Genomic DNA, 21,010 nt, shown 5'->3' with positions numbered 1-21,010 from the left:
CCCCCCCCCCCCCCCCCCCCCCGGCAAACGTGAACAACAATGACATTTGCATTCACGAGACTATCTTGGTCAATCTTTATTTGGCATTACGCCGAATGTCCACCAAGCCCGGTCACCAGGGCCCGCCCCGCTACCATCGCATGGCTGAAGGGAGCGCCCATACTCGCGGCGGTTATCACATTGACGACTAGTTCCGAGTGTGGCAGACGGTTGCCTTCTTTTTGTATAGAAGGCAGGGCAAGGTCGCCCTAGGCTCGTCGCGTTCGATCAGGGGTGGCAGAGCTGCACTCGACGGGCCGAAGGTGTTACCAACCGCGGTGGATACCAGTCTTGCGCCTCACTTACCACGGGTAAAATGCACGACCAACTGCCGCATAACCAACTCGTAAGCTAGGCTATGGGGTTGTAGGATATCGTTAGGCAGGGCCGCATTGTTTAGTAACCGCAGTTTGCCCCCAGCGAGGTGGATCTTGAGAAATTCGGGTACATTGGTCAAATAGCGGCGAAAATTTACGCACGGTACGCGTTCGCAACTTCGCAAACGCTTTAGTCTAATATCGCCGACGGTATACTATCTTACTCTAGGCTTGCGAATGTAGATTTTGGCCCCGACCCCGCGTTGCGTCTTGACATGCACTGTCTCGACGTGTGCATCAAGCGGCTCTCTCAACAGTGGGAGACGCCACGACTCGTTACGACAAAGGTGGATAACAATGATTTCCCTCTATTCTACCCAAAGGATGACGCAACGAGCCGTTACATTGCGGAGGCGACCAGCGTGGTTGACCGCGTCGCGCAACTGTCCCAGGACGTCCGGGTCCCCTAGACTCCTGTGGGAATCAACTGCACTGGGCCTGATCAACCTGTGGCATGCCAGCAATACAGAGAATTATCTGGAGGGCACATCAATCACAGCAGCCCTGCACTGGATGTTCGAGGGGAAGATGGAGAAGTTGATCTAAGGCCAAATTTGGTACATGAGACGTTCCTCAAAAAACGATGAGAGAAGCCCGAGAAAGAATCATGTTATTTCATCTGATTATATCGCTTCCCTCATCATTCTTTCATCCCATGTCTCAGTTCAAAACTACTTTTTCATCTATTCCCTTGAGATAAATCTGTGGACAGGACGAATTAATAGATCACCTTTTCGGAAACTTCTTGACCCCTTTATTTATTGATTTTTCGAAAAGTCAAAAAAGGAATTGCTCCTTCTCTCCATCGGTTCCGGAACGCTCTGCACTAGACTGTTGCAGGTCTCGAGAAGAACATTATGACATAGATATCCGGGATAGCACCAGAAAGACAATGGCATGGGGAGTTGTCGTCTGAGGGATTGTCTGAGGAATCCATTTCGCCGTAATCGGTGCTTGTCTGTTTCGATCTCTCTTCGGCAACTGTGACGGCCACGTTACTATGCTCTCGACGAGTATGGTCGATCCATTGCCCTATGCTGTTGAAATGGGCATCGCAAGTCGGACATCTGAAGTAGGCTGATATGTCTTCTTGATGCGGCGACATCCACAGGTTCAAATCGAGCAGAAGCATAGTAAACCTTATTGTCGGGGGTCGGGGTGTGATACCAGTAGTAGTACTTTTACTGGCCCATCTAGACATCCCCAAAGACATGGACTTGTCCATCCGCCAAAGGGAGTTTGTACAGGTACCGTACGTAGGAGAGCAAGAATCTTCGGCCAATAGTCGGTACTACTGAAGCCCATTGCCGTGTTGGTAGCGAAACTGTCGATTGTGATGGTACACTTTGACAGGTCGAAATCGTTGACAGGGTCGAAAGCCCATTGCGGTGTTGGTGGTGTAACTGCCTTGTGATGGTGCAATTGGCGTGTGCCTGGTGCGGTGTTGGTTGTCGTTGCCCTGAGGTCGCTCTGGTCGTGGCCACTGTCCAAGTGCGTCTATGGGCATCAATTCGTGGCAAAAGTTGCGACCGATGATGGGAGCCTCATGGCCCTCGTCAAAACCATTCAGCTGGAAGCCCGCAGGCAGGATTCTCCCATTGTCAACCTGTGGATGCAGTGTCAAGACCCAAACGAGTTTGTCATTCTGTGAAACATGGCGCACCAGTGTGGGCAGGGTAGGTAGTGAACGTTCGTTTCACTCCATCTTCAAGACAGTACGGGCAAACAAACACTCCGTTCTGCTTTTGTCCCCACTTCCTTTTCCAAACAGCTTCGCCGGTGTGTCCCGTCTTCATGTGGACTTCCAGCTTCGCTCTTGTTGGCCACACCTTTGATCTGGCCTTGAGGTCCGCGGTGTCATCGGTCTGACACAACGGACAAGTTACCGACGAGTTCTTGAAATCGGTTTTTGTTGAAAGGGAGTTTTCGAGCAACGACCCCATGAGAGTTTTGGCCACAGTTGTCGTGGCCAGCGTCGCCCTCCACAAGACGCAGACGAATTTCCGGGAGCTGGAGTAGACTGACAGAACGCCAGAGACTTATTTGATGGGGTGGCCATTTTCAACCAAACTCTCCAGGTGGCGGGGGGAGGTCAAGGCCAAATGCATCTGGACAGACGCATTAGCACTGACCTCTCAACCTTCCGTTTCAAGGGAACTCTTGTTCCATCACTCAATTCCGAGCCATGTGATGACCCTTCAGCACCACCACTCACCCCTTCTATAACTGTGAGGTATCAGAGAGCAAATCTCACAGTCAAAGTCTACCAGGGTGTCAAGGAGTTGTCCCATGACTGGAATGGGATTGTGTGGTTGACTAGGCAGACGAGCATTAATTAGTCAGGTCGTTTAGTCAGATTGGTACTCGAGGACAGTTCTCTGTAAGAATGTACTCGTCAGACTTGGGCTTCTCCCATTTCCCATATCGAGTTCACCGAGTCCTCAAAGTACACCACAAGTCGATAGCCAGGCCCTCGAGTGGTCACGCATGAGCAGCAAAACAACGACCGCTCGAACAAATGAATTGCGATCCTTCTAGTGTGAGATCACACGGCTTTCCGTAACCATCTGCCTATTGTTCTTATTCGGTGTAAAACAGATGACACCGAGTAGAGTGTTTCAGTGCCTGCTGCTCACTCTCTTACCAACATGCCGGGACCAATCACAGCTGTCAAGCAACGTCAGTTGTTGAAAAGTAAAATGCACAATAGGAATACCGAGTATCTTCTTTACTTCTATTGTTCTTTTGTCTTGAATAGCTTCTTGCTGTGGTCTGAGGTCTTTTCTTCTGGCAAGTTAAAAGGGAGTGTTTCTGTCCCGGAGTGAAATTCTTTTCCCTTCTTTTTTTCTCCTTCGCTATCAGCAACCTTCGATCACTCAGGTAAGAGCCTCATTTCTCAGTTTAGTTCACTACTCCCATCCAGATTCCCCCTGAAAAATTGTCACTGGGACATCCACTGTTGCCGCTTCTCTTGAACTTTCCTCTGCACCTGCATTCTTATAGAGGTAACTTCAACTGTCTGATCCTGAACACGCCCTTCACATCTTTTGCATCTGCAGTCATCAGATTCCACCTTGCACCTTCAGTCATACACCTTATCCAGCGTTCACATGGTTTGGTTTTGTTGGGCCCTCTGTTACAACGCTGGTCACATATAAGACCCCAGCCGTCGTCTTCATCTCAAGCTCCAGCCCAGTGGCCAGCTAGAAGTAATGACAGAGCAGCTCATATTACCCGCCACGAAGAACGGGTAATTCATAACCTGCCATTCCTGCTATCCTTGTAACTGCTATCGTTCTCATGTACCTCCTTATCACCAAGCACCTCCATGAAAACCCACAAGAGACATCTCTGTAGTTCATTTGAATGTAGAAAGGATTATGCCCTGCCATCATTACTGTCCTAGCTGCCTCATTTGAAATTATTCGAAGACACCGCCTGTAACAGTCAACCCTTCGTTGCGATGAGCGCCCAGTGGCGTTGCATGACCCTATCCGTGCGGATGTTTCGTAAATCATGGGAGTGTTTCGACTTCACATAAATCACAGCGGACATGTTGCGTAGTCTGCTTTGCCCCTTCCAACTTGGAGACAATCGTTCCAGATGGTGTGGGCAGTCGATTGAGATGACACTGTCAAAGTTGACCTCATTCTCATCTCCACCACCAGCCAGTGGCCTGGTACAACCCACTGAGAGGGGCCTACATCACCCATCAGTAATTCCAATGGAAGCGGACTCCTTGATCACTTTCCACGGCCGTTAAAGTTGACGTCGCTTTCATCTCAAACCCCAGCCATTGGCAAGTGAGGAGTTATTGGCATCTCATCTGGGAGAGCCCTCGTCACTCACCAGTAATCCCAATTGAAGGGTTCACGAACGTCGTTTGCATTGGAACCGTCCCATTTCATCCCAACGCCATCAAAAGCTGATCCAATCGGCAAATCACCTAACCCAGCCAGTTACCCCCCGATATCAAGGTCCCAAACTTGCTCTCCCTACTCTGTGTTGGTTCTCACCACAACGCAAACGGTCCCGCCCTTGCCCTGGTTAGCCACTGATCCTCACCGGCGGAGAGCCTCCTCTTCCTCGAATACTTAAGGCAGCCTGCGTTACTGTTACCCTTCCTTTTCCTTCTTCCTTCCCTTCTACGCAGTAGGGCAGTCCAACAATTTATCAACATCACCCATCAAAGTATCACCTACCACTACCCAATCACCTGGAGGGCAGTGATCGGAATTCCAGAGGCCAGTGATACGTCCCGTTCTAGCTTTCAGTCCCTTCACTCGTCCTCTCCAGCCGGCCAGCCTCCAATGGGGCGTAGACGGAGAGCCTCTCCTCCTTCGGATACTTAAAAGGCACCCTTCCCTCCTCTTCTTCCTTCAACGGAGCAGGCAGTCAAGCAAATCTGGCCTCGTGACTGACATTACCACCACCTACCTAGATATCGTCAAGAACCACTACTACGTCAGCTCGAACGCAGTAGGTAGAACTCCTGCCCTCAGCTCATCCTCTGTTTGAAAGCCACCTACCGACATCATCGTTTATCGACAACATCATCTTTCACACACGTTCCCTTCTGACCATTGCTGACTGCGGAATTAGAACACAGTACCACTTGCCATCATCACCTCCAGCATTGCCGGTTATCAAACCACACCACGAAAAACTTTTCACGACGGCTATTACTTACTAGTAAAAGATCAGTCGACAGTACCTCCGCCCTAGTCAAGATGGCTGCCCCATCTCTATTTTCCTCTTCTCGCGCTGCTGCCAATCTCGCGTGGCTTGCCCCAGAGATTCAGCCCATGCCCATGCCTCTGGACACTTCCAGGCCCATCGACAACATGGTGACTACCAACTCCACGACTCACAACTCTCACCGCCCTGCCACTCCGGCAGACAAGCGCCCCGTCCACCCTGCTTCGGTCATCACCCCTCCTTGCTCTCCGCCCACCCCGACCCACCAGCGGAAGCTGGTGACCGTCCGGCGGGTGCAGAAGGTCGACATGGAAAGCCACAAAATTCACGACAAAGTGGTTATCGACGGCTGGACCGTTGCCGCCGCACGCCACTCCGTCCGCCAGGGTCAGCTTGCCATTTTCATCGAGCCCGATGCTCTCCTGCCTGCCGTGGATGAGCACTACTGGCAGTTCTCGCAGGCCGGGAACCGCACTTGGATCAAAGGCAAGGAGTATTTCCGCGTTGCCACAAAGTGTCTTGGTTCACCGAAGGATCCGAGGTCGCAGTGGGTTTCGCAGGGACTTGTCCTCAAGCTGGAGGACTTCCCGGAGATCAACGCTGATGTGATCCGGAAGGGTAGGCTGGCGATGTTTGAGAGAGAGCAGACTTCTCAACAATTAGTCGACTACTCGGACATGCTGGGCGTCACGAAGTGGGAGCCTCATGGCACCGCCGGTCCCAACGGAAATGGGACTGTTCTCGTCAAGATTCCGTCTTTCATCCAAAGAACCGACACTGAACGTGTCCAAAACTGCCTCAACCTTTTCACCAAGGAAAAGTACAAGCATATCATCTACCAGGAAACCATCAAGCTCGACGGCAGCAGCATGAGCGTCTACTTCATTCCCAAGACGTCCAAGTACTTTGGCAGCCTTCATCGACCTCATCCTGGATCAGAGGCCCAGACTGTTCTCAGCTCGGGTCGCTTTGGTGTCTGCAGCAAGACCATCGACTTGCCCTACTCCAAGGACTGCCCGTACTGGAAGGCAGCACTGGCAAACAACTTGCCAGCCATTCTCGAGGGCCTACACCAGAAGAAGAAAAATGGCACCATCGCCATCCAGGGCGAACTCGTTGGCCCTAGAATCAATGGCAACCATCACAACCTGCCGGAGAACTCCGATCCGGAGTTTCACGTCTTTTCGATCTGGGACATCCAGAACCTGAAACGCTGGGACCCCCGCGTTGTCAAGAATTTCTCCGATGCTCACAACCTCAAGCACGTCAAGGTGATGGGATACCACAAACTCCATGACATTGCCGAGAGTCACGAGGACCTGATCTCCTTGGCGGAGGTGAGGGGGGGTGAGGGCCTCGTGTTCAAGAGCTGCGTTGATGGTCGCTGGTTCAAGGTCTTGTCACCGCAGTGGATCGTTGAACAGGGTGATGAGAAGGATGCTCTGAAGGCGAACAAGTCGAAGACTGGAGGAGAGAAGAATAACATTTCGACCGGCAAGAAGAATGATGCCTCGAGCGGAAACAACGTCAAGACAACTGATATCCACGCTACCAGCTCGGGTCAAGTCAGGGAAGTGAAGGCCGAGACAAAGGGTTTTGGGCAGCAGCAAGCCAACGATTATGACAGCCGCGGCAAGGACAGACCCAACCATACAGAGGTTGAGTTGCGCGAAGCCGAGATTCAGGAGGAAAAGATGATGATGATCGAGAATTGGTTGGACAATGCTGCGCCTGACGATGCGAAGATGAAGGCCGAGGAGGCTTTGGTTACCGATCACATGAAACCCGAGGACACTGGCGAAGGAATGGCAGAGAAAGCTTTGATTACCAATGAACCCGAGAACACGAGTGAAGGAATGGCGGAGGAAGCTCTGGTTACCAATGAACCCGAGGACGTTGGCGAAGGAACAGGGGAGGAAGCTCTGGTTGCCGACAAAGCCGAGGACACTGGCAAAGAAACTTCCGAGTGCGTATCTATCCAAGACGTTGGAGAGAAGTCTGCCGAGAAGAAAGCTGGTAATCTCTCAGACACCCTTCCTCCAAAGGAGTTCGACAACGTGCAAGATTTTTTGGATGCCGCTGTTACTTGGCTCGGGCAACCGATGAGCCACAGAGAAGCTATCGAAGAGATCGGTCGCATCATCTTGACCGAAATGGCGATCAACAAAGAGAACATCCAAGCGTCCATGAAAGACTTGGCCGAGGTTGTACGGGATGAGCTGAAGTTTGTCACACCCGACGAGAGTGTCGCTCCAACCGTTCCCGACACTCCCAAGAGTCCTACCAGCCCGGACACTCCCACTACTCTCGATGCTCCGACTACTCCCCACGAAACCAACCCGGCAATGGAGCCGGTGATCGTTCCGGAGCTCGTGACAGGACCGGTGCAGCAAGATCTTATGGGCAACCCTACTCCCCCCGCCTCCGAACATACCGACGAGCAGAACGTGTTGGCCGGCGTCAACTGGGATGATTACAAGGTCATCAAGCGGGGAGGCCAGCTGGTGTGCATCAGACGGGAGGACTATGTGCCCAGAAGCCCGCCCTCGTTGTATCCGTCGGCTGAGGAGATGGCACGTCGCAGAGAAAAACGTCGCCGTTCTCGTCGTTAGAGGCCAAGAAAGAGGTCTTCCGAGGCAATTCAAGTTACCAGGTTATCGGAGCATGGAAATCGATAGTTGGGTGACTGGATGGATGTTCCCGGAGTTTAGGGGAGACTCGTCGAGAGTCGGTGAGTCGATGGCACCGTGAGGGGAGTTTGGTTTCAATCGCGTTCCTTTTTTCTGTTGTCGGGCTAGGTAGCATTGTTGTTGCAGGCAGAAGGAATATGATCCAGCGCAGGACTATGGGCGTTCGGTCACCAAAATATACCTAGAAGATGACTGAGGTGGTTAGGCAGTTATCAGATTACTGGTTTTCCCTTGAAGTTCATATTCTTCATATCGATCATAAACCCGTGATCTGAGCCTTGATCCAGTAGCCCTGTTGACAATCCATGAACTGTGCGACTGATGGATGACTGGCGAGTGTCACTGAGGGTGTGATGCTCAAACGCGTGCCGGTGGCACAACCGCAGTGCCGGAAACATGTGGTGACGATCTCATTGTCATTGGGTAACCAAGAGACACAGCATCGGTGGTGTAAGTCAAGATGGTTGAGCTCGACGCCAGAGCCTTGGCGACAATATTGTGAATCACGATGTCTAGTGAAGTGATGGAGTTGAAGCGTGGATGAGGGAGGACCTGACGAGCACGGGACCTCGACGTCGTCAAAAGAGGATCCCCTGCTCCACCAAACAGTAGGAGCTCAGACCACCGGCAGATCAAGCTGTGGGGCAGGCGGAGCTTCAAACGAAGAGCTGATCCACCCAGGTGGTCAAAGCTCCCTGTGGTGCCTGGCGCAGCTGAAACCCAATTCGGGTTAGGCTTCTAGATGCTAACTCAACGGACCAGTCACATCGTCCGAATCCCTTCCAGCGTCTCCCAGCCTCTGGAATTCACCCGTGGGCGGCCGGCCAGTGTCACTGTAACGCGAAGAGCATCCACTGATTTCAAAGTCTGGGTCACCATGTCCCTTCATCCATGTCCTGTTCCCCCCGTCCCAAGGTCCTCTTGGGCGCTTGTTCAGCTTCTCAACATTAAATAAAATATCTCGCGATTTTCATCTGGACACCGCTTGTTTTCTTCTTCCATCTCATCCACTCACTAGCTCACAATTCCATTTTGAAAAAGAACAAGCAACAGTTCGCTTGAGTCTCAGTTGACGACATAACCGACCCAAATATGCCACCCCCACCGCCCCCAGCGAACCGGACCATGTCTCCGCCAACCAGGCGGCCCGGTGATCGCGACCAACTGTATAACCCGCGTCAGTCTGATGCCAGCTTGCCATACCGGCCAGACAACGAGACGGTAACCATTCAGAAGCCCAATGGCTCTGAAACCACTCTCAAGCTTCCTCCATCCAGCCTTAAGGATCTACCGTACCGCCCCGCTCCCAATGGCACCTCGGATCCCAAGAGACGGCCATCCGACCCAGCCTACCGCCCCGGCGACCGTGATCGTGATCGTGAACCCCAACCACAACGCAGAGCCTCGTCCCCAGCACCAGGCGCCATTCCGCCAGCTCCAGTGTCTCCCACATCCAAGCCATCCTATGCCCCCGGTCACTCCCCTCCCGGCTCACGGAACCCTTCCCATGGCAACTACCCACCAGCAGGCTCCAATGGGCCCGGCGGCTTTCCCACCGGTGGCCGTCTCAAGACTCAGACTCCTCCCCTGGACCCTCTCGACCCACGCTCGCCTTCTTTCGTCCGTCGTCCACCTCCCGGCCCTGCTCCCATCAACGGCGGCATGAACGGCGACCATAACGGTTCTCTGAACGCCATTGGCGGTGGTAGCAACCGCCGTCCCGATGTAGTCGAAACCATGCCCGGCCCTGCGGCCTCGCTTCCTTCCAAGAAAGATGACCGCGACCGGTTTGATCGTGATGGGCGACCTCGGCCCAGCTCTGATTACACCCGCTACGGCTCCGAACGTCCTCCAAGCCCAGGATACACCAAACCGATCCGCCCGCCCCCTCCCCGCAACAGCAGCAGCACTGGAAACAGCGACTATGGAGTTCCCACCAGCAAACCGAATGGCAAGGTCCACCCCAACCCCAACCCAGGGGCAACCAATCCGACGACCCGTCCCTCCATCGGCCCGGGCCGCCACGGCTCCATCATTGAAATGATGCCCGGCCCCGCCGCTCACCCCACTCCTCCTGCTCTTGGTCACAACCACAGCCACGGCCACATCCATCCCTCTCTCGGCCTCACCAAGCCCAGCAAAAACACCGCAAAGCTCTCCGAACTCGAAGAGGGTCTACTGTACGGCGACACGGAGCGATACCCACCGCAAATGGAGCTGGGCGACTACCGGCAAGCAACCGAGTGTTCGTTGAGGGAGTACATGGCTTTGCAGCGCAAGCGGCGACAAATCAGTTACAAGATTGCGGCGGGAAACAGCGGCAAGGAGGCGGCACAGGTTGAGGAGAAGCTGAGACATCAGGCCAGCACGGCAATCGATGAGTTGATTGAGTTGCGCGGAAGGGTGGCGGAGATCGTGAGGAGGGGAGAGAAGGCGAGGTGGAGGAGATATTTGTGGAGTGGGGCTTTGTGAGTTTTTCCCTCCCTTCCCTTTTATTCGTCCTGTAGTTGTGAGCCGCTGCGCTCGGCCCTTTTTTTTTCTTTTCCTCGCTGCGCTCGATTTTCCCCTTCATTTTCCCGACCAAAGACTAACAAGGAGTCAAACAGCGCAATCTTCATCCCCTTGGTAAAATCCTTCTTCCGCCCCTCCTCCGTCGACAGAGGCGCGCACGCCCGCGAGCATCGCGGCGAGCGCTCCCACAACAGAACCGAATACGCCTTCCGCAAATCCAAGTCGTTGATCAACCGGATCCTTTCGCAAGCTCGGCGTCCCGGACTGGCCAGTTTGAGTTTCCTCGTCTTTGCCGTGTTGTACGTCTTCACGAACGAGGTGTCGCTGAGGGCGGCAAGGACGGTGAGCAGACGCCTGAAGAGGTTGACGGCCAAGGTGGAAAGGGGACGGGAGTTGGGCGAGGATGATTTTAGGGGGTTGAATGGGTGGAGGTGGGGAGTGCTGGAGTTGACTGCTTAATGGAGGGTTGGTCATGAGGGAGGAAATGGAGCTGGAGATGGAAAAGAGAGAGTAAAGATGAGGAATGATGGAGGAAGACATGATATCGATGATTAATGACTGGTGATGACGGAGTTGTTGGCAGGCGTCAGATGACTTTTTTCTTCTTTCTTTCTTGGGTTAATGACGAGGTTTTGGAGAGAAGGAGGAATAGGACGAGGAAGGGCAGATTGGGAAGAACCGACGGTTCGTTTTCTGGTGGCTGTTGTCCATGTTTGCTGTTTTCATACCCTCGCTTGTACCATTTCTGTGTTCTAACTGTATGTAGGAAGTAATGTTGAGGTAGATTGACATCCTGAACTCAGTCGGCTGCGATACAATGTAGATGGAAGAGTCTGACACTAACTCATTTGCTAATTGTCCCTACTTGATGCAAAAGTTCCCCGTTCGTCCCTTAAATCACGCGCATCACTAGGTGAGTAAACAGTTTGTGGCATTTTAGTTTGCCTTTTTGACTCACAAACCATCACTCACTCGCCATTTGCCAACATCCCAGTGGCATTGACACATACGTATTTAGGTCACCCCCTTATTCATTTATAAAATGCGAATATACCTCCCCACGATTCAATTCCGTTGCAGAATGAACAATCCTAGTGTAGTTGAAACTGGCCTCCACGATGGCCACCCCCAACTACACACCCGAGCAAATATCCGCCCTCCGAGCTCTGCGCGACCGCCTCCGCTCTGCACAGTATACCTGGGAAGTCCGGCAGCTGTTAAAGAATACAGCTAGCGCTACAGGAATTAAGCAACTACAGCTCGTACAATGGCAGGATGGGGATAACAATAGGAAAAACCTGCTGCATTTTTTGGTGGACGAAAGGCTTGAAAGTAGGTAAATTCCCTAGTTTCTGGACTTTCTGTTGCGAGATCAAGTGATGTCCAGTGGATGCGTGTAGTCAAGTGATAAATAATAGCTAAACCCAACAACTACTACAAAAACAACAGAAGTAGCCATCATCCTCATCGAAGTCTTCTGGAACCGGAAGGAAGAAGACCAGAGGCAGCTCATGCATATCATCACATACCCAAAGTGCTACATCGATAGTCCTGAAGGTAGTGGGGACTATACAGTTGAGCGTCTCGCGGAAGGACGAAACTGTGAGCAACTGGTGGACATAATAAGCCGGTTTCGTGAGCTGTGTCCTCAAGATACGGGCGAAGAAGATGAAGACGAAGAAGAAGAGACAGAAGAGGAGAGAGCAACGACAATAGAACGTATGAGACGTCTTCAACGACTAAGCACCCCTATACCTCGAACTCCTTCTCCGTCAAATGGTTCTCTTCCAACAGTTCCACTGGAACCCGCTAACTTTTCTCCACTGCATGTGTTTACCACAACAAAGAAGAAGAAGAAGAAAACTCCTCTGCATCCTCCTCGTGCTGCGCGACCAGTTAGTTCTAGTCCTCGCAGTACTCCTCCTCTAGCTAGAGGCGGTACCCCTGTAGAAATAACAATCTGGAGCTCTCCCCCTCCTCTTTCTCCTTCTCCTGCTGCAGCAACACAGACGCCTACTCTCCTGCGTGGTTCTTCTGGTGCTCATGACGATCAACCTCAACCTAGTACCCCGCCGCCTTTCATACCTTCTACTCCCCCTCCAGCCCCAGGGGCACGAGATACTCCACTTTGGTATCCGCCCTCGGATCACTCGGAGCACTCAGAGCACTCAGAGCCAGAGCCAGAGCCAGAACGGGATGAACAAAGAGTAAGAGAGGGTCAACGGATTCAGAGACACTCACCACTACCGCCGCCGGGCAGTTCTGTGCCTGTCTTGCCTGAACGGACACCTGAGCCTGTCACTCCGGTTCGTCTTCTAATACCTACCGTATTTCCTCTCTCTCCTTTATGGGACCCATGGGTTGATCAGACTAATTCGCTTGCGGTAAATGGTAGTCTAGAAACAGTAGGGGGAGATGGCGGTAGTCTTGAGGTATGTCAAGGATCCCTCTGCAAGGGTTATAAGCCCTGGCATAAACCTGGCGCTTGGAACACCGTAGGGACCGCTCGGTAGAGGTAGGGATTATGTGGGTTACGGTAGGGCAGTGAAATGGATCCCTGTAGTGTAGGTACAGGACTTGAGGAGCGTAGATGAACTGAAACCCGGGTACTGGGGAGTCAATATGTACGCAGAAGAAGAATGAAAGGTTCTGTAAAAAACGTAAAAGAGAGCCACTGAGTCCTTCCGTACAGGTGTGGATGATGAGTCTGGGTCTATGTGACACAATGGTCATTTGGAATCCGAGTCTTCAAGATCTGCGCTCCGAGACTCTGGCCGACCCCGGTCCTAGGTACCTTAGAGGTAGTGAGACCCGTCACAGCTTCTAGTGTATGCTGCGATGGATACCTAGGGTCTTTCTTGATGTATAACACTAACGGGGCATGTCCCTCAGGTCCGCGGCGTCGTACAATCCATTCAACCATGAGCTCCGTCGAGGTGTTACTTCCCTCTCAGTTCTGTTATTATACCTAGAGGTGGGTAGTTAGGTATCCAAGGCATCTGGCACTGGTGGATATCTCATACTGAAAATGTACATTATTTTATTATATATGGTCCTGTCCCGGATCTGGCAGTCGCATATTGCATTTCCGCACATCAACCGACCAAAGGACAGCGCTTTATGCGGTTTCTGTATAGAAACGGCCGTACAGACCCCTTTGTACGCAACTTTCGATAAAAAGGGCAGTCCCAATACATTCGACGGCGTACACAGAGGGCACGTACAGTGACAGACATTATATAGGAGATCCTGGCATTAACAAGTGTGCCCTTTTCACCAGCCCAGTAAGGCACGTAACATGGCGAGAAAAGAACAAGTGAAGGTAGAGGTATTAGGTGATGATGGAAAAGGGGGTGGGGGTGGGGGTACAGTTGGGAAGCCTAGAGGTAGGCAGATGATAGGGTTTTACTGAAAGGCGGGAAGTTCGCAGACGGGAAACGTGTCTGATACTGGAGTAGTAGGCGAAGCCTGCGCTGTGGTAGTTGTTGGCGCCGAGGATGAGGCCAAACTACCGTAGCACTGGACATATGTACCACTTGTCCCTGACTTCCGAAGCCGGGCCTCATTTTGGTTGCTAGCAGGCAAGTTATATGTCTCCGTCCAGTTAAAACTTGGTAGCTCGAAACGCGGCTGAGATGGCGCCTGGCTGACTTCAGACCGAAGCCGGGCTTCATTTTGGCTGCTGGTAGGCGAGTTATAGATCTCCGTCCAATTGATACTCGATAGCTCGGAAGATGGCCGATAAGGCGGCTGAGATGGCGCCTGAAAAACTTCGAGATTCTCGAGCTCACCTGGCCTAGTAGGTTGTTGGCGTCGCAATGCAGACGATTCATTTTCGCTCCCCGCGAGACTGAAGTAGCGACTAGCCGTTGAGGACGGGATTCGGGTCGGTATTGTGGAACGGTATTCAGAACCATACCCTGAAGGTGACCTAAGCCATAAGGTGGAGATGTTATCCACCCATTGCTGGACATCTCTTGGAGGCCGTGCTAGAGGCGCTGACCTACTTCGTCGTGGGACGACGACTCGATCTCGAATTTCGCGAACAGTTTTGTGCATCCGTTGTATTGTTCCTCTGATCTCGGTAGTGTCTCTTCTGATTTCCTGAGTATCGGAGCTACGTCCAGAAATTTGAGCGTCAGTTGGGTGTCGAATTTTATGGGAGGCATGGTAGGTAAATCCCAAGGGGATATTGACTTACAGAGAGAGTATGAGAAGGCTCAGGTTGAGAGATTGCTTGTGTACTTCCAAACTTTCGCACCAGTCCTCAACATGCCCCTTGCCGCACATGGCCCGTTTTGCCCTTGTCCATATGGCATCGTTCTTGAAAAGACTTATGTATTCGTTGATGCGAGTTACCAACAAGTCGCATTCCTTGATAGGACCTTCGATCTGCGCGAGTTGCTCACTGGGGAGAAGCCCCCTGGCCTGGCTTCCTATCAGATTTAGAGCCACAGTAAGCGGAGTGAGTAAGCCGGACAGAACTGCAAGCTCGGTGGTGACCCTGTCGAGATCGTTCCGTGCGTGTTTGGCCTGGCGAACGAATTGGGCTATCGAGACCGAGCATTTGATGATGCCCCCGGCGAGGGCGAATGCAGCGGAGGCGATAGAGACCGGGTCCATCTGCGCCTCCAGCAGCTTGTCTGATAGTTGACTGGCAAATGCACCTGGTTAGGATAGAAGCTGTGTGCTAAGAGATGTGCTGCGATGATGCTGTAGAGGCAGTCAGTCGATGGCGTCTTGGAACTCAAGTTCAGTTGAGGAATGTGTCGCTGTTCACTTGGCTTAGTGCAGATATAGCTGTTTGAAAAAGGATGTAGTTAGTGTTCGTAAAATGGGCAGCCTTGACAGGGGATGAAGACGGATTCATCGTTTCCCATTTGTCGGCTGTTATGGTCTATAGAACCCAACCAGACCGAGTAGTGATCACCGATAGTCTTGGCGTCATAAGGTTCTGTTGGCTCATCTATCATCTGGGTGACTCGCTGTGTCTCAAGTTGGTCGGGTGGGGTGTTCGGATTCCCTTTCTTCGGACCCCACAGGCGTAAGATACCTTGGCTCGTCCCTGACAAAATTGATGGCACCTGGGTCCAAGTTTGCACCCCAAAATGGGCGACCTTAACGCAGAAAGCAATCAACAAATAGATTTGTTAAACACCCTGGATCCTATAGGACTACACAGACTGTGAAGGCATCTTTATTAGGTATTAAATGCAATAACAATCGTTAATCTGTGTGGTATTTTGGCTGAGTTTAATTGTCTGAGTGGTGGACTTGGCTGCCATCAATTTTGTCAGGGACGAGCTTGGGTAGGTGTCACCCAAGACCTCAAGTGGTTGGTGACGCCTTCCAACTTTCCGTCCTTTTCACCAGTAAAATCCACGAACCACGCCCGTCGCTTAGCCTGATCTGTCACCGATGGGATGGCTGTATCGAACGAACACCCTTGGTTCGCCTTTTGGTGTGTTCCCAGCCCCGGGCGAATCCGATAACCCCTTGAAACTCTCATTCGCATGAGATAACGCTTAGAAAACGCCAACGACCGGTGGCCAGTATCATGTCTCAGCAATTCAGCCATGCGGTTCAGCTGCCGTGGGAACTTTAATTTTCCATCGGCGAAATAGACTAACACATTACTATTCGGGAATAGCTTCCGTGATGGTCAGAAGAATGACTCGATACCCCAGGTATTCCCGTAAAGATACATCAATTCAAGTCAATGTTCCTTGTAGAAAGCGCTCTGTAGACGATTTGTCAGATCTGAGCCCCAAAAAAGAAAAAAAAAAAAAAGCATTTTCAATGCCGCCCTGTTTAGGTTTGCTGGTGGTGATGTGAACATCACACGCCTAAACCCCTCTTACATCCCGCCCGCCAACCTCGGGGAGATCACCTGCGTCCACTCACGCTTTCCTTTTGTTTGTCTCTGCCTAGGAAAACGAGAGGGGCTTGGGTCTGCAGGTACCCTTCCTCATCTCTCCTGGATTTTGTCGGTTCCATCACTGGAAGACAGCTAGCTACTCGTCGAGGGAATATGCCTGTGATACTGTGGCGGCGGCAGTGATTGGATGTCCTTGTACAAGGCTTCTGGGACAATGGCAATCATTGCCATGCTTTTCCCTCTTTTTCGGCCAGAAAGACCGCCGACGGTGAGCTCGACTTTGCAAAGGCGACCGACCGACCGAACTCCTCCCGAGAGCTTCTTTGACACGCTACGTAGGTAGACAGCGAGGCATTAACATTTTCCCTTATTCAGTGGAGCTAGCCAGGGGATTGAGCTCCTACCTACTCACGGAGGTGGATATTGCAAAGACGGGCCGAGTTCTTGCCTGTCCGCTTTGGAAGAAGACTGACGGGACAAAAGACGTATACTCAAATCTTGTCTCCCAAACAGATGCGAATTCCCCACTGCGAAGATAATGCGTGTCCCGGTATGACTTGGTAAGTCTTTCATTCCATTTTAGCATTTCCTTGGACTCAAACATCACCTTGGTTCTTTGTTTCCGTTACAAATTCACTCCTGTGTGACCTATCGTGCATTTTAGTTGACTTGTTGACTTGACGTTGCCCTGCTTATAAACTCTGCGACTCTACAGCTGCGTATTCTCAAACCCCCGACTAAGACGTGGAGCAGAGTTGGGGAAACGACAGGACCTGACGCCCTCCCAAACGGGTATGTACGACTTAACGGACTGAGCAAGGCAGTGCAACCAGGCGTCCAAAACCGATGGCGGTCACGAGGTGACTAGGATTGATGAAGGCAGTCAGCGTCTCGCAGCCAGGGCTGAGTTGGCAGTGATGAATATCAATCGGGGCTCTCTACAATCCAATGCTGGTTTGATTGTTAGCTTGGTACACCAGGCACTCCTGCTGTACAATAAACATAGTGTACTAGACAAAATCTATTTCGAATAGTCCTAAAGGTTACATATATAAATCAAAAGGTATTAGTTGGATTTAATTTGACATTTTGAATGTTTGAGATGGCGTACCCAAAGTAAAATTATACATTAGTTAGCTATGAAAACGTATTGGAAAGTTGACACGAGGTCTCGAGCTAACAAACAAACCAGTACTGGACTGTATATCTTGCTGGAACATCCCAACCCACGGCTCGTCAATCAGCCGAACATGGGTCAAAATGTGCTCTGGTGGTTACTTGTACGCGTTGCCCGTTGGATTTTCCGATATTTCCTTTTACATCCTTTTGGACAGCCACTCGCAGTGTATGGTTGGGTCCACAGAGTCAATGACGTCACCTAGGTTCTAGAGGTACGCTTTTGGGTGTACCTGCCTGTTCCCAGTACCTTTCTTGAACTCACTCATAGGCCACCTCAGGTAGGTACGGATGTGCCCGGTACGAACCTCTACCTACCCGCCTTTATGCAGCGGGACTTACTTGTGCGCTTAATCCACTGCACCATTCATAATTTCTACATATTCTTCAATTGCTGAGAGTCGGGTGTTTGCAGTTTTCAAGCCCCATCGATTGCTTCTCGTATACATTCCGCTTGGACTGCCTTGTTGTCTACCTTGTTTGCACCTTCATCTACAGTTACATGCCAATGGCCAATCACACTCTCCGATAAATGTTTCGATACACATCGAGATGGCACAGAAAGACTCTCCGACGCGTCTCTTCACAACAACCAGCCACCAAGAGGTCAGCCCGCCGCCATTGAAACGAAGAAGACTGACACAAACACCAAGCCTAGCATTGGATAGCCCCCGTGCCTCGTCCACCCTTCAAACGGCCGGCCAATCCAGAAGGTCTTCTCCAAGCAAGGATGCGTTCCGTGTGTTTTCATGGAACATCAACGGCATCAATACCTTCCTGTCGTCCACTCCTTCCGCTCGAAAGATAACATCCTACTTCACAGAATCCACCAAGACGCAGAAGAGCGGGACCGCGAGTACTGATGCACCGCCAAACGCCAGTCGACTGCGCACACCTCCAGGACAAGCACCATCAGGCTCGCCACACTCGCTGCGAGCCTTTCTTGGCCGCCATAACTGGCCTGAAATTCTCTTCCTCCAAGAGCTCAAGATCAAGCCACAAGACGGACCGGTTCTTCTACCCAAAATACTCTCTGCTCTCAATGCCCCGCTCAATGCTGCCGACAGTGTGTCCGACAATTGTACCTACACTCTCAATGTAGTGCTTCCACGCGACAAGCATAATGCCAAAGCCTTCGGAGGAAGGTTATACGGTGTTGGAACAATAATGAGGACAGACTTTGCTCGCAAATGGGTTGCTACTGTGCGGGAGGTTGACTGGGATATCGAGGGAAGAGTCAGCGTTGTCGAGATGAGAGTGGCGCCGGAAGGGCAAGATGAGAATGGGCCAGCCACAAAACCTCTCGCTCTCCTTAATGTCTATGCCGTCAACGGCACAACGCAGCCGTACCGCAACCCCTTGACCGGCGCCATCCATCCCAACTGCCCGACTCGCCATGACCGAAAGCTCGTCTTCCATTCCCTACTCCGAGACGAGTGCCTTTCCCTGGAAGCACGCGGATTCTCTGTGGTCGTTGCAGGCGACGTAAACATAGCCAGAGGACCTGCTGATGGACACCCTAACCTACGAACCTTCCCAGAACAACATTGCCTTAACAGGGTGGATTTCAACACCAAGTTCTTCGGCGACGAAGACAACAAGCGAGCTGGGGCCTACGTTGGAACACAAGACGAGAAAAACGAAAAGTGTCTTGATGCCGTGGATGTGTTTCGGGCAAAATATGGCATGGAGAAAAGATACACATATTACCCCAACCGCGGGGAGTGGGGAAGCAGTTGCGATAGGGTCGATATGGTGTTTGTTTCCAAGGAGGTGTGGGATGACGGGCGTGTGATTGATACAGGAATACTCGATACGCCTCAGGAGCGTGGTCCGAGTGATCACGTACCGTTCTGGGTCAAGATCGCTTTGTGATGGCACTAGCTGAGGCACAGAGAGCCTGGTGTGAAGTCCCACTTATCCCTTGCTGTTTCCATTTTCTTATAATCTCTGACCATCCCCCTAGGAGGTTTTTGCGGCCGTACATCTGATTCTTACAAGCTCCCAGCCCTCGATTTTGGAACCCCTGAGTGCCAGACCCTTGAACCCCACAAGAGTAAACAAAGGTTGTCGAGATCCACAGCCACGCGAGTCAGAAAATGGAACCCTGAACAGCCCGCGCAGTCCCACATCAAATCCACACCATTTGATAAACCCTAAATCCTCGAACTATCTTCAACAAAGCGTGGAATTCCATACGGATCGGGTATGGTGTAGCGGTAACATCGTTGACTCTCATTTCTTCAGGAGTGACTGCTTTCTCAACAGCCCCGGGTTCGACTCCCGGTATCCGAGTGATAAAACGATTCAAGTGATCCGGTTCTCCGCGCTTTCTTTTTGTTTTTTCATCCCCAGATCCTTTCCCCCCTCCTTTCATTTCTTCACTTTTCTTGTTTCGCGATTTCTCGTTCTGCTTCTCGATTTACCTTTTTCCTGACTTCCATGATCCTCTACTTGAGTCGTGGACCATCCTATGGACTGCATCGTCACAGGTTAATGATGGTTTACAGTGTCGATGTTATCATGTGCACCACGTGTCAGTTAAAGTAGCTGGTCTTTTCATTCCCACGTCCTTTCATCATCTTATCTACATGAAGCTACCCTCGTTGATATCAAACAAAAATCACCACCGGCTTGCTTCCGCTTGGAAGCGACGGGGGTGCGGATATGGCTTATGCTCTCGAAAGACAAGGAAATTCCATTTCAGACCACTCCATGTCCTCATCAAATATATCCCTTCCACTAACCAACCAACCACCCAACCAACCTAAAAACCACCCTTCGGCATAGATTGCTACGTCGAGATAGATGAAAGGCAGCCCACCCTTTCCAACATCTTCAATATCCTCTCAAAACCTTTGCGCTCCGCCAACTCCCTGAACGACGTCGCCTCGCCATGAATATAACACGTCGCATCCACCAACTCCTGCAGTGTCTCTTTGTTCTTGGCATCCAACAGGATCTGACAAATCTCCATGGCGACGGCTATATTATCCCTCACACATAACCCCTCGTCAGCATTCATCATCTAGCTGCCAAACCCGCGCATCCTGATGTGCCTGGACCACAAACAAAAAAAGACAAGAAAACATACCTTCCTCCCCTTCATCAATACAATAAAACAAGACATTCCTTTGTTTCTGTCCTTCGTCCTGCCACAAGAGCATAGTGGGAACGTCGAGGTTGATGGCGTCCGAGGTCAGGCTGAGGGTCCCCCAGACTTCGTCGTACGAGGGCGAACCGAGGAGGGTTTTGCGCATGATGCAGATACCGTCGATTTGGTGAGTTGTGAGAGTCCCTTCGGGGGGTAGGACGATGTCTGCTGAGGTTGTCATTTTGGTTTCTGGTTTTTTTTTCCCCCTTCGTGCTTTCGGGGCTATACGGGCGTTATTCTTGGAGTTTGTTTGGATGTGTGTGTGTGTGTGTGTGTAAGTGTGCTGAGATTAAGAGAGAGAGAAAAGAAAGGGAGTGAGTGGGAGAGGGAAAGCGCGTTTATACCTACCTAGCTACCTTGTGTGTCTGTTGTTGTTGGTCAACAATACCAAGGAATGAGACTGGATGACTCCAGTCCTTCATGACTCTCTCCTGAGCAAACCAGAATCTTCCTGTTTGTTGTGATTGTTTAGTTTAGTTGGGGCATG

At 51.5% G+C, this 21,010-nt stretch overlaps 7 protein-coding genes across 7 annotated transcripts; 5 read left to right on the top strand and 2 right to left on the bottom strand.

Annotated features, from left to right (window-relative positions):
* Positions 1-601: 601 nt before the first annotated feature.
* Positions 602-811, top strand: NEUTE1DRAFT_28332 (uncharacterized protein; the record flags this gene model as incomplete). Its single annotated transcript, XM_009850406.1, has 1 exon — positions 602-811. A coding segment is annotated over one exon (210 nt), but the record flags the coding sequence as incomplete, so codon positions are not given.
* Positions 812-5,146: 4,335 nt separating this feature from the next.
* NEUTE1DRAFT_144991 (uncharacterized protein) lies at positions 5,147-7,726 on the top strand (the record flags this gene model as incomplete). Its single annotated transcript, XM_009850859.1, has 1 exon — positions 5,147-7,726. The coding sequence occupies one exon, from the start codon at positions 5,147-5,149 to the stop codon at positions 7,724-7,726; it is 2,580 nt and encodes an 859-aa protein (XP_009849161.1).
* Positions 7,727-8,845: 1,119 nt separating this feature from the next.
* On the top strand, positions 8,846-11,148 carry NEUTE1DRAFT_120780 (uncharacterized protein; the record flags this gene model as incomplete). The annotated part of the gene is made up of 2 exons (XM_009850858.1): positions 8,846-10,272; positions 10,411-11,148. 2 exons carry the CDS (start codon positions 8,897-8,899, stop codon positions 10,772-10,774), a joined length of 1,740 nt encoding a protein of 579 aa, XP_009849160.1.
* Positions 11,149-11,433: 285 nt separating this feature from the next.
* Positions 11,434-12,958, top strand: NEUTE1DRAFT_99055 (uncharacterized protein; the record flags this gene model as incomplete). Its single annotated transcript, XM_009850857.1, has 3 exons — positions 11,434-11,647; positions 11,765-12,621; positions 12,884-12,958. The coding sequence occupies 3 exons, from the start codon at positions 11,434-11,436 to the stop codon at positions 12,956-12,958; spliced, it is 1,146 nt and encodes a 381-aa protein (XP_009849159.1).
* A 657-nt stretch (positions 12,959-13,615) lies between these two features.
* NEUTE1DRAFT_120779 (uncharacterized protein) lies at positions 13,616-14,938 on the bottom strand (the record flags this gene model as incomplete). The annotated part of the gene is made up of 2 exons (XM_009850856.1): positions 13,616-14,432; positions 14,517-14,938. 2 exons carry the CDS (start codon positions 14,936-14,938, stop codon positions 13,721-13,723), a joined length of 1,134 nt encoding a protein of 377 aa, XP_009849158.1.
* A 2,983-nt stretch (positions 14,939-17,921) lies between these two features.
* On the top strand, positions 17,922-19,244 carry NEUTE1DRAFT_135946 (uncharacterized protein; the record flags this gene model as incomplete). Its single annotated transcript, XM_009850855.1, has 1 exon — positions 17,922-19,244. One exon carries the CDS (start codon positions 17,922-17,924, stop codon positions 19,242-19,244), a length of 1,323 nt encoding a protein of 440 aa, XP_009849157.1.
* Positions 19,245-20,163: 919 nt separating this feature from the next.
* Positions 20,164-20,704, bottom strand: NEUTE1DRAFT_99052 (uncharacterized protein; the record flags this gene model as incomplete). The annotated part of the gene is made up of 2 exons (XM_009850854.1): positions 20,164-20,354; positions 20,464-20,704. The coding sequence occupies 2 exons, from the start codon at positions 20,702-20,704 to the stop codon at positions 20,164-20,166; spliced, it is 432 nt and encodes a 143-aa protein (XP_009849156.1).
* Positions 20,705-21,010: the final 306 nt, after the last annotated feature.

The sequence above is a fragment of the Neurospora tetrasperma genome (assembly GCF_000213175.1).
Source record: "Neurospora tetrasperma FGSC 2508 unplaced genomic scaffold NEUTE1scaffold_2, whole genome shotgun sequence".
NCBI classification, from domain to species: Eukaryota; Fungi; Ascomycota; class Sordariomycetes; order Sordariales; family Sordariaceae; genus Neurospora; species Neurospora tetrasperma.
This window is presented reverse-complemented; position numbering and strand designations above follow the sequence as displayed.